At 39.8% G+C, this 21732-nt stretch overlaps 1 protein-coding gene across 1 annotated transcript in view; it reads right to left on the reverse strand.

Moving 5' to 3' along the window:
- LOC124789333 (alanine aminotransferase 1-like) overlaps nt 1-21732 on the reverse strand; it is a 79070-nt gene that overhangs the window by 13588 nt on the left and 43750 nt on the right. The window contains exons 7-11 of the mRNA XM_047256651.1: nt 19320-19399; nt 18636-18756; nt 18367-18488; nt 16111-16296; nt 3848-3996 (exon numbers count right to left, since the gene is read on the reverse strand). Of these exons, the coding sequence (XP_047112607.1) occupies nt 3848-3996; nt 16111-16296; nt 18367-18488; nt 18636-18756; nt 19320-19399 (658 nt within the window). The remainder of the gene's footprint in view (nt 1-3847; nt 3997-16110; nt 16297-18366; nt 18489-18635; nt 18757-19319; nt 19400-21732) is intronic.

Here is a 21732-nt window from a genome sequence, read left to right on the forward strand (position 1 = left end):
AATATTATTCTGATGTAGAGGTGCTTAGGAAAAATACATGATTTTATTTTTATTTTTGGTAATGACTTCCTGCCTCACTTTCAAGGAATGAGTAGCTTAGAGCAGAAGACCTATTACTGGTGCTGCACCAAATCGCTTGTTAGCGCACACCTCTGAAACCATTTTTGATGGAATGGGAAAGTTTTCAGCATAACAGACAAAATCCAAGAGGCTGCAGGAACTATTTTTCTGGTTAATCCATTCACTGTCACATCGCCTCAAAGTATATGGAAAAAGAATCATCTGCTGACCCAGAAGCATTAAAGGAGAAATGTGTGTTTCAGTACACTTAGATGACATTGGAAAACAGGACATCATAATTCCATGCGAAACAGTTCTGGCCAGTGTACATGACAAGAGTCTCAGGAAATATCGAGAATTCACGACTGTATGAGCAGACATGGAACATAGTCTGAAGAGGCAAATTTTGCCAAACTGAAAAGTGTACACAATCTTGGCACGTATAAATACACATATTGCGAACTCCATTCCCGCTCCTTACACATCTTTTGACGACATGCTTTTAAATGATATCTGTTAGCAGACAGGCCGCACTCTCATAGTGCGCCACTGTCTTGCACATCTCATCTCCTTCAGATCAGCAAAAAACAAATAAAGTTCACTACCACGCATCCACTCTCGTCTTCATCGCTGACTGCACCGGTTAGGAATGATGATGAGTTTTGTTTTACATAAATGACGGTAGTAGAAACAGTTTTACATCCTTCCACAGAGGGGGGGGGGGGGGGGGGTCCCTGATGGATGCCACCCATCTAGTTAGTATCTTTCACGAATGTGGTGAACTTCATACTAAAATTTTGACCCTAAACTTGTACTTAACGATTAGTATTTAAGACAATCTTAAGCTGGCCAAAAACACCTGTTCAATTTTGTGTTTGCTCCAGGTTGTTTAATTACTTTTATGTGAATCTTTCTATTCTGCCATATTATAGTAGAGAATTCATTTCTTAGATTCTACATGACCATTCTAATTGAATCATAGTGTGAAGTGTACAGCATTTTATCATCAAGCTTTCAGTAATGCATGACAATCTTGATTTGTTTGTCACTTCATAATTCTAATGCATGTAGAATGCATCCAATAACTACATGAAAACCACTAACAGCTGCGGCTGTTTCATAGCTATCATGCTGCTACATGTATAATTTTCTATTTTAAAAGAAACTACCGGGTGATCAAAAAGTCAGTGTAAATTTGAAAACTTAGTAAACCACTGAATAATGTAGATAGATAGGTAGAAATTGACGCAGGTGCTTGGAATGACCTGGGGTTTTATTAGGGTGGGGGTGGGGGTGGGGGGGAAAGGTATTGCTAGATGCGTGAAAGATCTCTTGCGCACGTCGTTTGGTGATGAGCGTGTGCTCAGCCGCCACTTTCATCATGCTTAGCTCCCAGGTCCCCAGACCTCAGTCCGTGCGATTATTGGCTTTGGGGTTACCTGAAGTCGCAAGTGTATCGTGATCAACCGACATCTCTAGGGATGCTGCAAGACAACATCCGACGCCAATGCCTCACCATAACTCCTTGACTACAGCTATTGTTCAGGAATGATGGTGGACATATTGAGCATTTCCTAAAAAGAACATCATCTTTGCTTTATCTTACTTTGTTATGCTAATTATTGCTATTCTGATCAGATGAAGCGCCATCTGTCAGACATTTTTCGAATTTTTGTATTTTTTTGGTTCTAATAAAACCCCATGTCATTCCAAGCATGTGTGTCAATTTGTATCTCTTTATCTACATTATTCCATGATTTATTCAGTTTTGAAATTTATACTGACTTTTTGATCACCCGGTACATGCTATCTGCCAAATACATGTTAAGTTTTGCTTAAGGGAGGTAAGATGTCGAACGGGCCAACTTTGAGGAGAGGCACCACAGGACATTATAATTTCCACTGTTTATCCTTTTACAAATAAATTCATAAGACTTTGTCAGCATGACCGGGAAGGATTCAGGATTCACACTCATAGCAGCAGAAGTTCAAAAACATAACAAAATTATTTTTTTACATGTAAAATTTCATCATTTTTTCACTTACAATTGGCTGCATTTATTGCTATAGGTACACTTTTTTTCATAAATAAGAGAGATTCTCCAATAAATTTTGCACAGCATGCAAACCCTACTTACAGATGTATGACACTCTGGAATTTATTTAACTAATGAAAAAAAATGAATGAGCGGTTACATTTTAAACTTTATACTTACAAAAAGCACAAATCTCAAGTTTTACCACAGTTATAATAGATTTGTAAAAACTTAACAGTTTCATACACCTTTAAGCATGGTTTCTATGCTGTGCAAAATTCATTGAAGAATCTCTCTTAGTTATAAAGAAAAGTGTACCTATAGCAACAAATGCAGCCAATAGTAAGTCAAAAAATGATGAAATTTCACACATAAAAAAAATTATTTCGTTATGTTTTTGAAGTTCCACTGCTATGAGTGTGAATCCTGAATACTTCCTGGTCATGCGCACATATTTTTATGAATTTATTTGTGAAAGTATAGACAGTGGAAATTAAAATGTCCTGTGGTGCCTTTCCTGCTCCAAATCAGCCCATTTGATGTCCTACCACGCTTAAGTCATTTAATGAGCATCAATTATTTTCAAGGGATAATTTATCCCTAGATTATCAGTTCCATTTAGTTGCCACAACTTAAAAGTAACAATACTACATTATGACTAATTTTTACACTCACTATGGGGCACTTATCTTACATTTTTATGTTTTTCAATCATTGTCCAATTTCTACTGTTTCAGTGCATTTTAATTAGCTTCATAAAAAGGATTTTGAATTTTTATTGGTTGCAACGAAAATCTTACCACCTATGGTTATTTATACTAAAACACACAAAGTCGCTATAGCCATGATTATGGATTTTACTTGCCCTTTTTTTAATGATCTTGTTCACTGTGTTTAATGTGCACTCTAGTTACAGTCATTTTTGTTCATTAGAGGCCCAGGAATGAATTGTGATTTTATTTTATTAACAAATGGACTAAATAAGCTGTTTTCAGGAAGCCATGTTTAAATAACTTAACAGGACTCAAACTACTGTGGTAGGTATGTGGCACTCTAGTTAGGATTTTACTGTGCACTATTACTGTTCTCCATTCTGAACATAAGGGGTTTTTTTGCTATCAGTAGGTTACTATCTGTTACTTAGCCAAGTTTTTGTCACTCAGCCAAGGTTTTGGATTACTGTGTGGACTGGATGCTTCATACTTGGTGCAATAAACAGAAAACTATAACTAGACTGTACCATTTTATTCTGTTCTATGGACCTGACACAAATTACTCAGTCACAGAAATCTTATAAGCGCTCATTGTTTCTTACATTACTACTTCCAACAGTAACATGTGATATTTGCTAAAAAAATAATCTAGATGGCAAATACTTTTCATTAAGGTTCCACTAATTACTTTTGCATATTACATGTTGAGTGTTAGAAGCACCACTGAAAACTAAGATTGTGAATTACAAGCAATATTGGAAATTCACAAGATGTTTAATACATCGGTGGATGTCCCAGCAGCCACCATCATTTCAACAAAATTGCACCAAGTAAAGCAAGTGGCTTATCTATACACTTTACGGTCCACTCGCACATTGCCCATGTGCTGTGTTAGTGTAACGATAATTTTAAACATACATTAGGATGCTGAGCAACTAACTACATTGCTGCTTTTGCATCTTTGGTAGTTCACTAAATATACGCTGATCTGATACAGATAAATTACTTTTACAAATGCTAGGAATATTTGTGTCATACCTGAAATGATAAGTTCCTGGTTTTTGTCCAAATCCAGAACCAGGCACAATACAGATTCCTGTATTTTCCAATAACTCAAATGCATAGAACGCATCTGGTGGTAAATTCTTTTGTTTGGCTGCCTGTATTGCTTTTTCTGGAAGTTTTAACTGAAACAAGTGTTATACAGGTCATGCAACAAAACAGAACTAGGAACACTTCCCAACAAAAAAACAGCAGTTAACATAATTGTTTATCCCTGAATCATGAAGAAACAGTGTTCAACATTATTAAAAAAATCAAATTACATTATTATCATGCTACAATTATATGATTCACAGTAAATTGTTCTGTAGAATTTTATGTTTCTGATATCCACGAATGACCATCAAGAAATGGAGTCTGGTACTGCAATAATCATGCATTTTAACTCTTATACTACATCACGACTGAGTAATTTTGGTCTTGCTTCTATACACCATGTTTATATGTATTATGCGAGAGCAGAAGCAAAAAGTTAAAATTTATTCAGATATAAAATCATGCATGGAAGTAAAACTATTTACAAAGCACTGAAGATTTTTTACAAATTATATATTGTCGTTTCTTTAGAACCATTATGTTTGAGGGAACATCATTTCCTTATCCACTCTATTAAAAAATAACCAACATAATAAAGTACACCGAAGGGGGCACGTAAGTTGGTTGACATGCCTCTAATGGTGCAGAAATTAAACTCATAGTTCATTTTTATGAAAATACTCCTGGCTTTTTTCTATGTATCTACCTACTACAGCATACAATGGCAAATTCTTTACAGAGGAATGGAAAAACTGGTAGAAGCGGACCTCGGGGAAGATCAGTTTGGATTCCGTAGAAATTTTGGAACACCTGAGGCAATACTGACCCTACGACTTATCTTAGAAGCTAGATTAAGGAAAGGCAAACCTACGTTTCTAGCATTTGTAGACTGAGAGAAAGCTTTTGTTGACTGGAATACGCTCTTTCAAATTATGAAAGTGGCAGGGGGAAAATACAGGGAGCGAAAGGCTATTTACAATTTGTACAGAAACCAGATGGCAGTTATAAGAGTTGAGGGGCATGAAAGGGAAGCTGTGGTTGGGAAGGGAGTGAGACAGGGTTGTAGCCTCTCCCCGATGTTATTCAATCCGTATATTGAGCAAGCAGTAAAGGAAACCAAAGAAAAATTCGGAGTAGGTATTAAAATCCATGGAGAAGAAATAAAAACTTTGAGGTTCGCCGATGACATTGTAATTCTGTCAGAGACAGCAAAGGACTTGGAAGAGCAGTTGAACGAAATGGACAGTGTCTTGAAAGGAGGGTATAAGATGAACATCAACAAAAGCAAAACGAGGATAATGGAATGTAGTTTAATTAAATCGGGTGATGATGTGGGAATTAGATTAGGAAATGAGACACTTAAAGTAGTACAGGAGTTTTGCTATTTGGGGAGCAAAATAACTGATGATGGTCGAAGTAGAGAGGATATAAAATGTATACTGGCAATGGCAAGGAAAGCTTTTCTGAAGAAGAGAAATTTGTTAACATCGAGTATAGATTTAAGTGTCAGGAAGTCATTTCTGAATGTATTTGTATGGAGTGTAGCCATGTATGGAAGGGAAACATGGACGATAAATAGTTTGGACAAGAAGAGAATAGAAGCTTTCGAAATGTGGTGCTACAGAAGAATGCTGAAGATTAGATGGGTAGATCACATAACTAATCAGGAAGTACTGAATAGGACTGGGGAGGAGAAAGTTTGTGGCACAACTTGACTAGAAGAAGGGATCGGTTGGTAGGACGTGTGTTGAGGCATCAAGGGATCGCCAATTTAGTATTGGAGGGCAGCGTGGAGGGTAAAAATCTTAGAGGGAGAGCAACTGATGAATACACTAAGCAGATTCAGAAGGATGTAGGCTGCAGTAGGTACTGGTAGATGAAGAAGCTTGCACTGGATAGAGTAGCATGGAGAGCTGCATCAAACCAGTCTCAGGACTGAAGACGACGACAACAACAACAACAACAACAACAACAACAGCATACAATATACACGAACAGATGGTAACTAAAACCAACCACAGAAAATATTGCTGGGTTGATAGTCAATATCTTACAATTTCAATAGAAAAGCTATGAAATACTAAGTTGAACACACTGTACAGAACCTGCTATACTAGCGGCAGGTGGGAGGCTGGAGGCTTTTCGGCTAATGTCCATACCTTGCACCTACCTAAAGTGAATAAAAATAAGATACTTCAGTTACTATACAAGATGAAATTAAGACTTAAGAACTGACTCATCTGGCAGTGAAGGGTGTCAGTACAGTCAAGAAAGAATTTATCTCTAGGCATGCATGGCAGTGAATGTACACCAAAGTGGTTGGTGTGGGACTGGTAAAGTAGTTCACCTGTTTTCACTTCACACATTTAGAAATCCTGTGCTGATACTGGGGGACTGGCTGGGAGTTTGGCATCAGAATTTTCAAGAACCGTGAGAATCTTCAGAGAAAACGAGACTCAGGAACAGCTCTTGGGAGATGTGGTAGAATATCTTTTGTTCACTAGGCTGCAAGAAACTATGGTAACTGATTCTGAATCTGAAGCTTTACTGATAAAGCAAACTCTGGTGAGGCACAGTAGCCAAGTGCCTCATCAGATCAGGAGCAAAAGACTGGGGCACAACTGTGAAGAGTATGGAGATCAAAGAGCTACCTGCAGCAGAAGTTACCAGCTTGGGTGCTGGAGAAAGGCAGGGTGCACTAGCTGGCATGAGCTTTTTATATGCTGCCAATGTATGGCAAGTGCAGCACATCATATGCGGCTGTCAAAGGAGGTGAACAAATTAAGTTTGCACACAGTTTCCCCTTTCCAGAAGGCCGACAGAGCGAGATTTGGTAGAGGATGCCTGTTTTGAAAGCATTTCAATAAGAGCTGAGTGAGGCAAGGCAGGTGTGGGGTGGTGTGGTGTGATGTTGACAACTGTCCGGGTGCATCATCATGACATCAGTGCTGCCAGGAACACACACAATACCGTATTTACTCGAATCTAAGCCGCACTTTTTTTCCGGTTTTTGTAATCCAAAAACCCACCTGAGGCTTAGAATCGAGTGCAAAGCAAGCGGAAGTTCTGAAAAATGTTGATAGGTGCCGCCACAACTAACTTCTACCGTCGAATATATGTAGCGCTACACAAGCATGCTTTGTGGGCACAAAGATAAATACTGGCGCCAAAACCTCTGCATCAGTAAATAAATTAAAAAAAAAAAAAAAGGTAGAAGACGAGCTTTTTTTTTCTCCGCCCCGAGTTTCGACCACTGCATTTTCATACATTATCCAACGAAGTAAATACAAATTCGGTATTGTTCATCTTCGAATGTAGCAGAATTTCAATGTACTACGAAAATCCGACTGGCAAGACTGTTAGGGATGTTTGTCAATATGGCCAACTCTACGTTCCGAGTTTTTTCCTACCTGTGAGAAGAGATGGTTGCTAATAGGAACCTGATGAAATGTCAATCACATGCAGTATTCTCTTCACCATAAGAATAATACAAATATAAACATTTTGCCATGTATCCTTTCGTGTTTGCTGCTATCTCATTTAAATCCTGTCTGCGTGATATACTACGAAACTAGAGTGAGACAACAGCAAACGCGGAAGAATATACGTATCGTGTCATGTGTATATTCGTATTATTCTTATGCCTGATAGTGATACAGTCAGAAATGAAGCACGGCAACTGACTAGATTTTAAATGTAAGATGACTAATTTCTGTGCAGAATTTGATGTACTGAAGAAGCGGCCGCAAAGATTTTCAAACGGAGGAAAATTTTCGCAAAACTCTCTTTCAGAACATGTTCTACCATACGCATTTGGTTCTTTTTGATCATCATCAAAGAAAGCAGCAGTGTAAGTAACAACAAATAGCAGTCTCTTGCCATTGTTTCGCTAATGAGACGATTCCTTTTTTTTTTTTTTTAAGCAGCGGCAGTGCGCACAAAAGCAAGTCATGCCGCGAGCGGCGACAGGCCGTAAACACGCACTATCAAAATGTGACAAACAATGCATTACACAGTACAGTAATGCATTTTCATCTTAGAGTGACGTAAACACCCATAACAAAGAAAATGGCACTTATCAGATCAAAGCAAAATAAGCAATCGATTCAAACCAGACGAAGTACGTGAAAAAGGAAGGGTACCCGTATAAATACGGACAGAGCGCCTGACGCATTGCAATGGCTACCTGGTAAAGCTTAACTGCTAAGCTTACGACTCGAACCAAACTACTGTAGCTGTATCGTCTTTCATTCGACCTAAATTGTGTCTCATATTACAATGGACCAACTTTGTTTCGATTTGGAGGTGCGGCCTAAAACTTTTCTCTCCCCTTGAATTTCGAGTCTCAAATTTCAGGTGCGGCTTAGATTCGGGAAATTTTTTTTCCCTTTATTTCGAGTCTCATTTTCCAGGTGCGGCTTAGATTCGAGTAAATACAGTAGCTGGCGTGAGTCACAGAACTCGCGCTACGAGGTGCCAGCACAGGTTTCCATTGCTGCACTAGTATGAGTTCTTTTCCCACTGTTGAGAGGATGGGCACGGCCAGTTCCTGTGTGTGCTGCTGTGAATGCATAAAATATCAACACTGCTTCAACAGAGTGGGCAGCAGCTTGTGTCGCAGCAGCTTGTGTCAGGCAGGAGGTGGAAAATGGGCTGCATGGCAGTGGAGTGGGATCCGAGGCAATGTGACGCATGTCAGTTGGGCAGTCGACTGGCGACTGGTTGGGAGTGGCATCAGTGGGTAGAGCATTGGAAGCAGCTTCAGAGAAAGTCAGCCAGTGGCACATTGGGTACATCACTGTGACTGGCATCGCATTGGAAGCAGCTTCGGAGGCACTGTCCGTGGCACTGTGACCAGGCTAGTTATAGACGGAGTAAACTCCAGCTCAGTGGTGCTGCGCTCACTAGTCAAGGGTAGCTACACGACAGACAGGCTCAAGCAGGCCTAAAAGGACAGTAGTTTAGACCCTATTCAGATAAATGGAGAACGTCTTGTCCCTACATTGAAACACCAGGTATTGTCCCAAGTACGGCGGGTGAAACGGTTATGACTGTTCAAAGCTGGACACAGACGCACGCTGCGAAGTCAAGTGCAGTGCTCACAATGAGATTGCAGATGAGCGATGATATCTTGGAGCTGTTGCATGAAGCCTGGGATGACGCCGAACTCGTCTACCATGCCATTAGCAGCAAGGAGATAGCTGGTACTACAATGGGTACTAGAGCAGCAAGTGTGCCGAAGTATGGAGGTGAACTGGCACCTGTGATCTGAAGTGATGTGGCTGTGATATCTACAGTACCTCTATACTCTGCAAACCATTGTGAGGTGCATGGCAGAGGGTATGTTCAATTGTACCAGTTATTACGATTACCTCCTGTTCCATTTACATTTGGAGTGCAGGAAGAATGGTTGGTTGAATGCCTCTGCACATGCAGTAATTATTCTGATCTTATCCTCAAAATCCCTATGTGGGCGATACGTAGGACGTTGTATATTCTTGGAGTAATCATTTAAAACCAGTTTTTGAAACTTCATTAATGGTCTTCCTCAGGATAGTTTACATCTATATTCAAGAGTCTTCCAGTTCAGTTCCTTCAGTATCTCTATGACACTATCCCATGGATTAAACAAACCTGTGACTATTTGTATTGCCCTTCTCTGTGTATCTTCAATACCCGTTAGTCCTATTTGGTATGGGTCCCACACATTTGAGCAATATTCTAGAACTGGTCACAAGTGATTTGTAAGCAACCTTCTTTGTAGACTCACTGCACTTCTCCAGTATTCTACCAATAAACAAAACTATAACACCTGCTGTAACCACAACTGAACCTATGTTATCAATCCATTTCATATCCCTACAAAGTGTTACACACCTACATATTTTGTGCGAGTTGGCCAATTCCAACAGTGATTCACCTTCATTAAGTGAAGTTAATGTTTGTCATTCATCTAATTACACCTCCTTTTACGTGACAATATTATAGTGATAGGATAGTAGTTTTTTTTTTTTTTTTTCTTCGTTCTGTGAAGTGCAAAATTTTACATTTCTGAACATTTAAACTAAGTTCCAATCTCTGCACCACAATGAAATCGTATCAAGATCTGACTGAATATCAGCTTCTTTCAGATAGTACTTGATTATAGACAATTGCATCATTTGCAAAAAGCCTGATGTTACTATCAATATTGTCTGCAAGGTCATTGACATATATGTGAACATGAACAGCAAGGGTCCCAACACACCTGCCTGGGGCAAACCAGAAGTTACTCCATCTGACGATTGCTCTCCAGCCAAGATAACACGTTTCCTTCCTACCAAGAAGTCCTTAATGCAGTCACAAATTTCACTTGATGCCCCATATGATAGTACTTTTGACAATAAGTGTAGGTGCATTACTGGGTCAAATGCTTTTCAGACCTCAAGAAGTAGTGCATCTACCTGATTGCCTTGATCCAAAGCCTTCAGTATGTCATGTGAGAAAAGTGCAAGTTGGGTTTCACATGATTGATGTTTTCAAACTCCCTGCTGGTTAGCACTGAGGAAGTCACCTCATTATGTTTGAGCTCATAATATATTCTAAAACAAATCAATATCAAAGATATTGGATGGCAGTTTTGTGGATCACTTCTACTACCCTCCTTGTAGATAGGTATGACCTGTGCCTTTTTCAAAGTACTGGGCACAGTTTTTTGTTCGAGGGATCTACGATAGATTATAGTTAGAAGATGGGCCAACTTGGCTGTAAATTCAGTATAGAATCTGATAGATTCCGTTGAGCCCTGGAGCATTGTTCAATTTTAATGATCTGAGCTATTTCTCAACACCACTGACACTAATACTTACACAATGTGATCAAAAGTATCTGGACACCTGGCTGAAAATGACTTAAGTTCATGGTGCACTCCATCAGTAATGCTGGAATTCAACATGGTGTTGGCCCACCTTTAGCCTTTATGACATCTTCCATTCTCGTAGGTGTACTTTCAATCAGGTGCTGGTAGGTTTCTTGGGGAATAGCAGCCCATTCTTTACAGAGTGCTGCACTGAGGAGAGGTATCGATGCTTGTCGGTGAGGCCTGGTACAAAGTCAGGGTATATTATTGTCGTGTAATCACTCCGCCATAGGCCACGCATTATGAAGAGGTGCTCAACTGTGTTGAAAGATGCAATTGCCATCTACTATTTACCTAGCCTTTTGATGTACACTTAAATTTCTCCCAAAAATCTCACTGTTAGCAGTTTCAAGTTTCAACCAGTTCTCTGCACCTGGTGTTATGTGAGCTTCACTGTGTTTCATGGGCACTTAAACTCTTGGCACTTTGTTGCAAATGCTTCGACAGTTTACCATTATGATTTTAATACTCTCACCTATGGAGGCATTTCTTTTGATCTTACGGTTATACTTCTGGGTTTCCTACAGCTTTTGCTATCTGGATTGGATGGAGAATCACCTAATCTAAAAAAAACCTCGTGTGCATCCTACACAGTCAGCTACCAGAGTAACAGAGTGCAGAGAGAGGATCTGATCTAAAATCTTTCCTACAAACTCCAGTGATGAGGAGGCTGTGAGCAACAAAGATTGTAAAGATTCGTCCCTTAACTGAATATCAAATACCAAATGGCTTTGTAGTCTGTGAGGAGCTTGCAGTCTTAGGCAACTCAGTTGCACTGTGCACCAGAAAGATCTGACGAAGAGAAAGTGAGCAGCTGCCAGACGTTGTGCACTTGTTGCTCGAGGAAGGCTCCGATAGCAGTTTGGTTTGAGTCTGCAACAATTGTGGTGGTGGTGGTGGGGCCGAATGTGCTCTGTTGGCGAAGTCCAATGTAAGGTTTTCAAAGCTCTCTATCATGGCCTGGGTATAAGGGATCTGTTTGTTGCCACTAAGTTCAGTAGTAATAGATTCTTGAGTGGCAGCAGCGTCCTTAAAATGGTCTCGGAAGAAGCTGACCATGCCGATGAAACACCCAAGTCCTTTGAAAGTGGTAGGATGTGGAATATTCTCAACTGCCTGCACCTTCCCAGGGAGTGTGCGTAAATCAGCATCAGAGACTATGTGCCTAAGGAATTCAACCTCCCTTGCCTCAAAAACACATTTTGTGGTGTTGGAGATCACCCCTGCTTTCTGTAGACAGAAAAAGTCTTCTCAAACATGTTGGCTGTGTTCACGGGGTCGCTGGAGAAGTAGAACATGTCATAAATACAGGCAAAACAACCTTATGCACCTCTGACGGTGACTTCTAAAAATTGCTGCCATATCTGTGCAGCATTGCTAGGACTGAAAGTTATCGAACAGACAAAGGCAGGATTGTGGCTGTTTTATGACATCCTCCGAGGGTGACCAGGATTTGGGTATCAACTTTTGCACAGTCTATCTACTTGAAGGTAGTTGCTTGTTAGATGGCATCAATGTAGGGGCTTAGGAGCGGGACAGGGCAGCAGTTAGGAATTGTGCAAGCACTAATCTTACGGTAAGTGTTACACAGACACCAGAACCGTCCTCCTTGGGCACAAGGGGAAGAACTGAGGCCAAATGGCTTTAGAAAAGGCAAATTATGCTAGTGGTGAGCAGCTCTTCAAAATCATTCTGTGCCATATTGCACTTAGCAGAGGGGTAGAGGGCGGAAGGGGCAGGGGGCGCTGAGATGGTGACAATGTAATACACAGAGTTGTACTGAGTGTTCTAAGGAGAGTCAGGATGGGGTTGGAAATGGGTAATGGATAGTCGTGGAGAAGGGGAAATTTTCATATGGGTCTGAATACAAAAGCTGTTTCATGGTAAAACATGACGTGAAGTGGTAGCTGCTGTGGATGGACCTGCTGGAGCCACTGTCAACTAAACTACACAACACTATGACACCCAGTAGATGTTAATGGCTGGAAAACGAAAAAAAAAAAAAAAAAAAAAATCAGGCACCCAGAACGGGGTCGGAGGCATTTGCGACTGAGAAGGTCCACAGGAGTTCACAATGAAAGCCTAAGTTGAGCGACTGGGTACGTATTCCGCAAGTAATAATGGCTGAGTTGTTGTTGTTGTTGTTTTTTGTTGTTGTTGTTGTTGATGATGATGATGATGATGATGATCAGGAGAGGAGAGGTGGGGCGTGGGTTTATAAATAGTTGCAGGGAAATATGGGTATGTAGGGACTGGTGTTGAAGTTCTGAATGAATAGGCACTGTGAAATGACACAGTTACAGGGTGCAACTACTTTTGGTGGCTGTTGGGGTTTGGGGACCAGAAGCAAGGGGATCTAACATTTGTAGCGATCTCATCAAACCTCTAGTGACACCAGCAAACTGAAGTAAGTTCGCAGCAATCTATCACAAGGGTGGCTAAAACCGTGCCAAGTAGGGGGAGGGAGGGGGTGAGAGGGGGCGGAGGTGGGTGGCTTCTTTTGCCTGGGCTGGCAACACAGGAATAGGGTAGTCAGTACCCCGCTGAGAGATGGGTAAGTGAAGGAGGCAATGCTGGCAGTCATTGTCATCTTGGAACTCAGGTACTTTAGAATCTGATAGAGGTCAAGGGCCTGCACACTGGATGGGAAGTTGCTAGTGGTGGGACGCAATTGAAATCAGGTGCAAGCAGGTGGGCAGTAGAGTGGGAGGTGCGGGTTTATAGTTGTCACATAGGTGGCTCCTGGAACGTATTGCAGCTGCGGGCAGGGAGGATTTTAGAATCTCAAACAATTTATCAGGCAAAACATTTGCACTGCCTACTGTTAAACCCACACGAAAGGCTAGTGCAGTGGCAGTGGGGAAGTACATGTGGTTTAGCAACTGCCTGCAACAGAGAGGTGTAATGCCACTGCACTGTCCTGAGGGTAAGATATCTCATGCTCACTTAACCTTCAAAGGTGTAAAACTGGACTCCTTTAGCTCCGTGTAGCTGCCAGATGGAGGTGGAGGGGGGAGGGAGGTGACGTAACATCCTGGACTTGGGTGGCATTTGTTGGGTCAAGGTGACAATGACAATCCCAAACTTCACTAAATCACACATGATAGATCATGTGAAAGTGGCCTTGACGGAAGAAAGTGCAGGTGTGGCACCCTCAAATTGAAGGGTGATGGGGGTGATAGGGGTGGTGGGGGAGGGGGGGGGGGCATATGGGCTGCAGTGTGATATGTGGGGGCAAGGGAAAGTCCTGCATGATTGGCTGTGGCTCTACCGGTGGCCCCATTGGTTAGCTGGGCCCAACAGTTCTGTAGTTCTGAAACTGCCCTACTATTCATGGATATTTGGGCAGAAGAATGACAGAAGTCTGCTGGTTGGAGGGCTTATCTGGCTTTGACACAGTAGTAGTGGGGACTTGTGGCACAGGCACTGTGAGACTAATGAAAAAATATTCCAGAAAAGAGCGTGGGAAGGACACAAACAGTGCTGAGCGCGCAGTGAAATATCCACTGTGTGATGCTGTGGAAAGGAGATATTCCAGTACGCCACATGACAAAACAGTGACTGATCCAAGTGCGTGGTACCAGAATATGTAGGGACTGACTGGACACACTCAGAGCTGGGAGTGGGGGCGGGGGTGTTAAATGAGGAGAGGGCAGGGGGCAGTGAGTGGGGGAATAAATAGATGGTGGGGCATGTGAGCAGAGGGTGGTGAGTAGGTGGGGGACAGCCGCAAGCAGAATGCATCCTGCCAAACTATCACAAACTAACTGCAACTGCAGCCAAGTAGAGCATACCGTACGAATAAAGTAAAGACCAGCACATTATGGTAATGAAACAGGATGCCTTTTTAGAGGATGTCTTCAGTGAAGGAACACAATTTCCTTCTTTAATCTAACAAGAAAATAAGTAACATAATAAAGTATACAGAACAGGACACTTAAGTTGGTTGGTACGTCTCCACGGGCAAACTGGTTGAATTTTACACAAGTAACCACGACTTTCTGGGGATCTAGCTACCACAACATAAATGAACAGATACTAACTGAAACAACCACAGACGATATTGCTGCGCCAACAACCAATATCTTACACTTCCAAACAAAAAGCTATCAAATATTTAGGTTGAACTCAGTGTATGGGACCTACTTTACCAAGGGGCAGTTGGGAGGCTCACTGGCTACTGTCTGTACCTCATGTTTACCCAAAGAAAACAAAAGCAATAAATCTGAGTTACTACACAAGATGAAATTAAGACTGAAGAAGAGACTTGTCCGGCAGTGAAGGGAGCCAGCACAGTTTGGGAGGAGCTGCTCTTTGGGCACACTTGGCAGTAAAGGGGTGCTGTGTGTGAGACAGGTGGGAAATGTAGTAGAATATCTATTGCTCATCAAGCTGCCAGAAACTAAGACAACTGACTGTAATATGAAGCTTCACTTTTAAACTCTGGTGGGGCCAGTAGCTCAATATAAAAACCAGCTGGTACTGAGCGAGTTGAGCTTTTGAGGGGGCAGCCCAAAGATGTTGCCTTGTTTGGGCAGGAGCAAAGACTGGGGCATGACAGTTAAGAGTGTGTGGCTTCTGGAAAGTGTGTATGACAGTGTGCTAGCTGTGGCAGAAATTACCTGTGTCATTGCTGGAGAAAAGTCATAGTACACTAGCTGACAAGAGCTTCTCTGGCCACTGATGTTTGGCAAGGGCAGTGTGGCATCTGCTGCTGTCAGTCAGTGTGAACAAAGGAATTTGTTGTGTGTTGTTTGACACCAGCATGTTGATACAACCATGTGCTAATGAAATTTTCAGTTACTGTGCTGTATGACAACCCACGTACACTACGATTTGTCATTTGATGCATAGTGCTATCATTTGATGCATAGCGCTGCATCTGTCACTTGCTGTTTTGGTTAATCTCTTTGTCCTTCTGCCTACTGCCTGTCTCCTATGACTTAGCTATGCATGTGTCAAGTACTTAAAAACAACAGAAGCAGCTAGCACTGTTCTCTATGCTGACACATTAGTTGTATGATAATGTTTGGCACCATATCATACAAAAAATGAACTTGTCAATAGTTTTGTACAGATATGATGAATCATGATTTAACACTAAGCAGCTTCTTTCTTTACGCCATTTTGAACAAGCACAGATGCAGTTATTTTTCAACAGGTCACAGAGTGACGGAACAGGCAAGGGAGTTGGAAAACGAAGGGAGAAGAGAGTAATCAACATAACAAGCCTTATATAATCACTGGACAGTAAGTTACATAATTATTAATAGATATATAAATTTAAAGTACACCAAAGTTGTACCTGTGGGAATGCATACATGGCACCCTGTACTGTGTTGCAAGACATCCCTTTTACACTGTTGAATGTTTCCTCAACCATTTTGGCTCTCACAGCAAGTGATTCTAAGATACATTTCTTTTCTGCTGCATACTGCTCGTATGACGAGTCTCCTGGCTGAGGTGGTTTCACTATGCAGTCTATCACAGTCTGCACATAAAATAAATACATATACAAAGCATCTTTATGTAGTTACTACAGGTAAACAATAATTCAACATGACATCAAATTACTCATAACATACAACCAATGCTTAACTAAAACAATACAGTTTACCACAATGAGTCATAAATAATGTAACTGGTGATTGTCAGTATTCAATATAAAAACTACCAGTACAATTGCATATGTCCTCTGGAGCTAGATAAGCTCTGAACTGGGTAAAGAATCGCTGCTCGTTACAAGGAAACGGAAGTGAAACATCCACACTCTGTGAAGAGTTGTTTACTATAATATGTACAGAATTTTATGAACATTTATATAAATCACCAACTACTTTACTGAAACCCATGTTTCATGATCAGTCAGGAAGCCAAATCTTGTTGGCTCTTTCTCCCCATACAAGGCAGTTACCTTTTAGCTTGGTTCTGAGTCACCTGCCTCTCATCCCCTCCCAAGCAATAAGCACCTACCTTCCACACCGTGTGATCTACGGGGTTCCAGACGCTATGATAACTATTGCCAATTTTTTTTATGTTTCTACTGTCTGCACCAGGAGGCAGACCACCTGAAGGTAACTAATAATTTTATCTTCCATTCTCATTAAATGATCCAAGCTCTTTCTCTATATTTTTTTTCATTTATAGTCATTTCTGTACTTTTAGGTTCCTTTCCTCACAAATGTTTTAAGCCCATGCTATTCCAACTTTAGTCCGTACGGACACACTTCAGGTCATTTCTATGACAAGTAACACGATTTCTTAAGACATTTACAACAATAACAAATTCCATCAATTCTTCATGAAAAGAAACCAGAAGAAAAATATCTGAAAAGCAACGGCAGAGTAAAAGACCGTTATGCAACCAATAATCCAGTGACACTGCCATTTGTCATTGTGGTCTTCAGTCCAAAAACTGGTTTGATGAAGTTCTCCATTAGCCTATCTCGTGCATACCTCTTCGTCTCTGAATAGCTACTGTTACCCATATCTATTTGAACCCACTTATTGTCTTCATCTCTTTGTCTCCCTCTACAATCCCTCCCTCCACTCCACTCACCTTCATTTCAGAATGTGTCAATCAACAGATCCCTTGTTTTAGTCAAGTTATGCCACAAATTTTGTTTCTTGCCAATTCTATTCATACCTTCTCATTAGTTATCCAATCTACCCATCCAGTCTTCAGCATTCTTCCATTAACATCACATTTTAAAAGCTTCTATTCCGTTCTTGTCTAAACTGCTTATCATCCATGTTTCACTTCTGCTTTATTTGGAATTGGTATTATATTATTCTTGGAGTCTTAGTATCTTTCATATATCTCATGTACCTTACATACAAGATAGGTTTGTCATTGTGGATTTCCCGAGGGTATCAGTAGTTTTGAGGGAATGTCATCTACTCCAGGGACTTTTTTTTTTCTTTTTCTGACAAGTCTTAATGCTCCGTTACATTCTTCTCACAATACCATATCTCCTGTTTCATCTTCATCTACTTCCTCTGCTTTTTCTTCAAGATCATTTTCCTTTTATAGCTCACAATATATTCCTTCATGTTTCAACACTCTTCTTTTCTTAGTACTGGTTTTCCATTTGTGCTCTTGATAGACATGCAGCTCTCTTTGATTTTCCCCTAATTGTACAGGCTTCTATAGCCCTGGATTTATCTTCTAGGCATTCCTGCTTAGCCATATTTCACTTTTGGTGAATTCCAGACTTTGGACGTTTGTATTCCCTTCCCCTCACCTGCTTCATTTCCTGCATTTTTATATTTTATCCTTTCAACAGTTAAATTTTTTATATCCTGTGGTACTGAAGGATTTTTACTAGGCCTTTTTACCCACTTGTAATTAAAAATGTATTTAGTATTTTGAGGCACCTGCTATTTTCTTATTTCAAATTCAAATAAAGCCAACGTTTTGATGTTTCGTGATAGGATACTTCAATCAACTGCTTAATAATAAATATAAATCCAATATCAACAAAGCCACTACTATATATTGACAAGTACTATCAAAATGTATCAGTTGAAGAATTCACAGATTTATAGTCAAAGATTTTACCTGTCCAAGGACAGTAGGACATAATGCAGCACTAATGCTTTTTAAATACATTGCTTTCACTTCTGGGTCAAGGTTAATCAGTTCACAGTAACCTCCTCTAAGACCACACTCACCCATGTACCCTGTAATCAGCAAAACACAGCATAATAATAGAAATACCATTAAACAATAAACTTACACTTAGATATTTGTTGATTTCACACCAGAATTACTAAAGCTTCAGTAATAGAATTACCACAGCTACCAAAATTACACAAAACCTGAGTTACCTTTTGATGCAGACATGAAAGAAGCCAGCTCCATTTCACAATAAGGTGGCCCCATTTGCATCATAACCTTCTTAAATGAATGAAATTTGCTCCCCTTTGCATATACGTTGTCCTGGTACACCTACACAAACAATTCCAATCGAAATGGTAGAACAACATAATCTGCTTTTTATATAGACATCCATGATGATGAATGAAATTTACTGTCAATGTTTTGATTAATCATTATTACCATTATCCAAATACAAATAAAAGTTACTTACAGTTTATTTCATTTTTATCATTTAATGATTTCACCAACTGAGAAAGAGAAGCTTACTGTATTCTCAATTTGTTTTCTATCAAGATTAAAACCATATTGCCAGTAAATTTCTGTGATCTTCCACTCACAATAAAATTCCTGAGAATGACCCTAACTGATCCACAATTTTATATTCTGAGCTTAAGTACAAATTATTCCAGAGTAGTGTATCCAGTAACAATATAAATTTTCTCACAAATAAAAACACTTTGATCCAATTAATATTTCTTAATATGAACTGATGTGAAATAAAAGCCTCATTAACCCCCAGTACACAACATAGCTTTTCCCTTCCACATAACCGACAGTAATTTTAAGTAATAGTATGGAGTAGTGACTTTACATCATTGTGATACTTTAAAATAGAAACGTGTAAAACTTACCTCATCAGCAAAAACAAATAATCCCTCCTGGTGTGCAAACTTGATTATTTCTTCAATATTTTCTCTTGAAAGAACCTGGCCTGTAACAAATAAATAACAAGGAAATAAATATTTTGTACAGAGTCCCCCTAGGCTAGTGATGTGGGCAGGATAAATGCCCAAGTGAGCATGACATTTATAAATGGACATTTGCCTTGGAATTAGCACAAAGCAGTTTTAAATGCCTAAAATCTGCACATTTATAAAAGAAATACTTCTTGAAGTACTTAATCCTGGAACATATAATTTAGCAATTAAAATAATGGATGGGATAATATTTCCAACAGTAAAAATTAGTAAATGTTTGCACGTAAACCTATGTATATCATTATTGCCTTAATAAATAAGAATGAAAGGAAAGAAAAGAGATTTTGTTAAAGATAAAAGAAAAAAAATTTAACCTGCTGTACCAAGGAACAGCGCATAATGCTAACAACTGCTTATAATTTATAATGTCCTTTTTCTTTTTATCAATGCTATTCTTCACTCTCCGATGCACATAGGTGTCAGAGTGAAGAATACAACTTACAAACAGAAAAAGGGTATTATAAATGATAAACATTTTAAAGACTGATGAGCAGTGCTTTTGCAACACTACTTCATTAGTGTGTGGGTAACCAAGTTGAAAAAGCTGCTTGAGAATTAGAGGCGAGTTATCAGGCAAAATAAATTGGACTGTACACATAACTGTTTATATCTTTAATGAGATCAATTCTTGGCGTAGCACTTAATTAAAAAAGAAGAGAAACACTCAAATCTGAAAGGATTTTTTTAAAGTTTAGTTTATATTAAGCAGCTGGCCTGTAGGAAGTATTTTAATGTATACCGCCCCTACACACACACACACACACACACACACACACACACACACACACACACTAAACACGTGTGTGTGTGTGTGTGTGTGTGTGTGTGTGTGTGTGTGTGTGTGTGTGTGTGTAGGGGCGGTGGGGGGGTTATGAATTTTGGGCATTTGCTGAGCCATTTATCCTGGGCATTTGTCGCACTTACAAATGCCCAGGCATTTTAGACCACTACCCGAACTACCAATAATGTTGTGCAGTATTACTAAATGTCTGTGGATGTGACTGAAGAATAGGCAATATATTGACCAATATACTGAAATTAGATTTTTGTTAAAAAAAACTGGTTTAACTGTATAGTCTCTGGCTAATATATTATCTTTGTTACCTCAGTCCGAATGTCAAACTGTTTATATTGTACTATTCACTGTGTTGCATAAACTGAATTGTGGAATAACTTCTGAATCTGCAGTATGCAGATTCTTTTAGACTTATGGGAAATATATAGGGGTTTATCAGCCTTATAGCATATAAAACTGTATGAGTGTTATAACAATCATCAGAAGAAAATCAAGCAATACAATCAGATGTCGAAATACATACGGAAATATATTGGAAACAGAGAAGCTACAATTCGTAAAGAAGTTAAATACAATGCAGAGGAACTATAGACACTGCAACAAGAATGGAAATGGACACTATGATTCACTGGAGCCAAAACTTTGATACTTTTAATACCAGGAGCCTTTTGTAACGCAAGAAATTACTTCCGATTCATATGTAACCACAATGTCAGCACTAAATACATATGCAGAACTTTCCTTGTTGCAGAAACAGCATCTCACAAATAAGATTTAGTTTTCTTAATTATAGGTGTAACTACTTGCAACAGTACATCTAATGAGCTAGTGTCCACTCTCAAAGTTTCAATAATCACTTAGTTCATTTATCCTAACTAGCTCACTTATCCTCACTTTCACATGTCAGTCTTTTGCTCTTCTTATACCATCCCTTCACCCATTTATATTTCCTCTTCATTCCACAACAGCAAAGCCAGCCCAAATGCAATAACAGCTGGTGTCTACATCCCCCATGTTTGCAGCTCCAAGATTTGATATTAAGTTTACGCAATATCACTTCGCTCTCTCGAGACAGCTGGCAACATACTCCACAATAATATCGCTTACTATTTATTACTGACAGTCTAACAGTCAAGAATAACAATCATTGATCATAAACAAATCTGAACCCTACTCATGAATGCAAACCGATGTAGAAATGCCGCAATGTACAGACCATCCAACTCTCAAAAACTCCTCTACTATGACCTTGCCTAGTACAGCGGTGCAGGTTCCCCGCATCACCCCCTACGCTCCTCGGAGTATGGGACACCACCAACACCACCACCACCACCATGCCAAATAAAAATATAAAAATCTCCCATTTCAAACAGGAGATTTTTAAACAGATTTTGTAATAAAAAATGTTAATGCAAGTATCATGACATACTTGGCACTAAGATACTAATATACATCAGTTAGCTATATAAACTATATTTAAAAAAACTTACA

This window comes from Schistocerca piceifrons, chromosome 3 (assembly GCF_021461385.2).
Source record: "Schistocerca piceifrons isolate TAMUIC-IGC-003096 chromosome 3, iqSchPice1.1, whole genome shotgun sequence".
In the NCBI taxonomy this organism is placed as follows: domain Eukaryota; kingdom Metazoa; phylum Arthropoda; class Insecta; order Orthoptera; family Acrididae; genus Schistocerca; species Schistocerca piceifrons.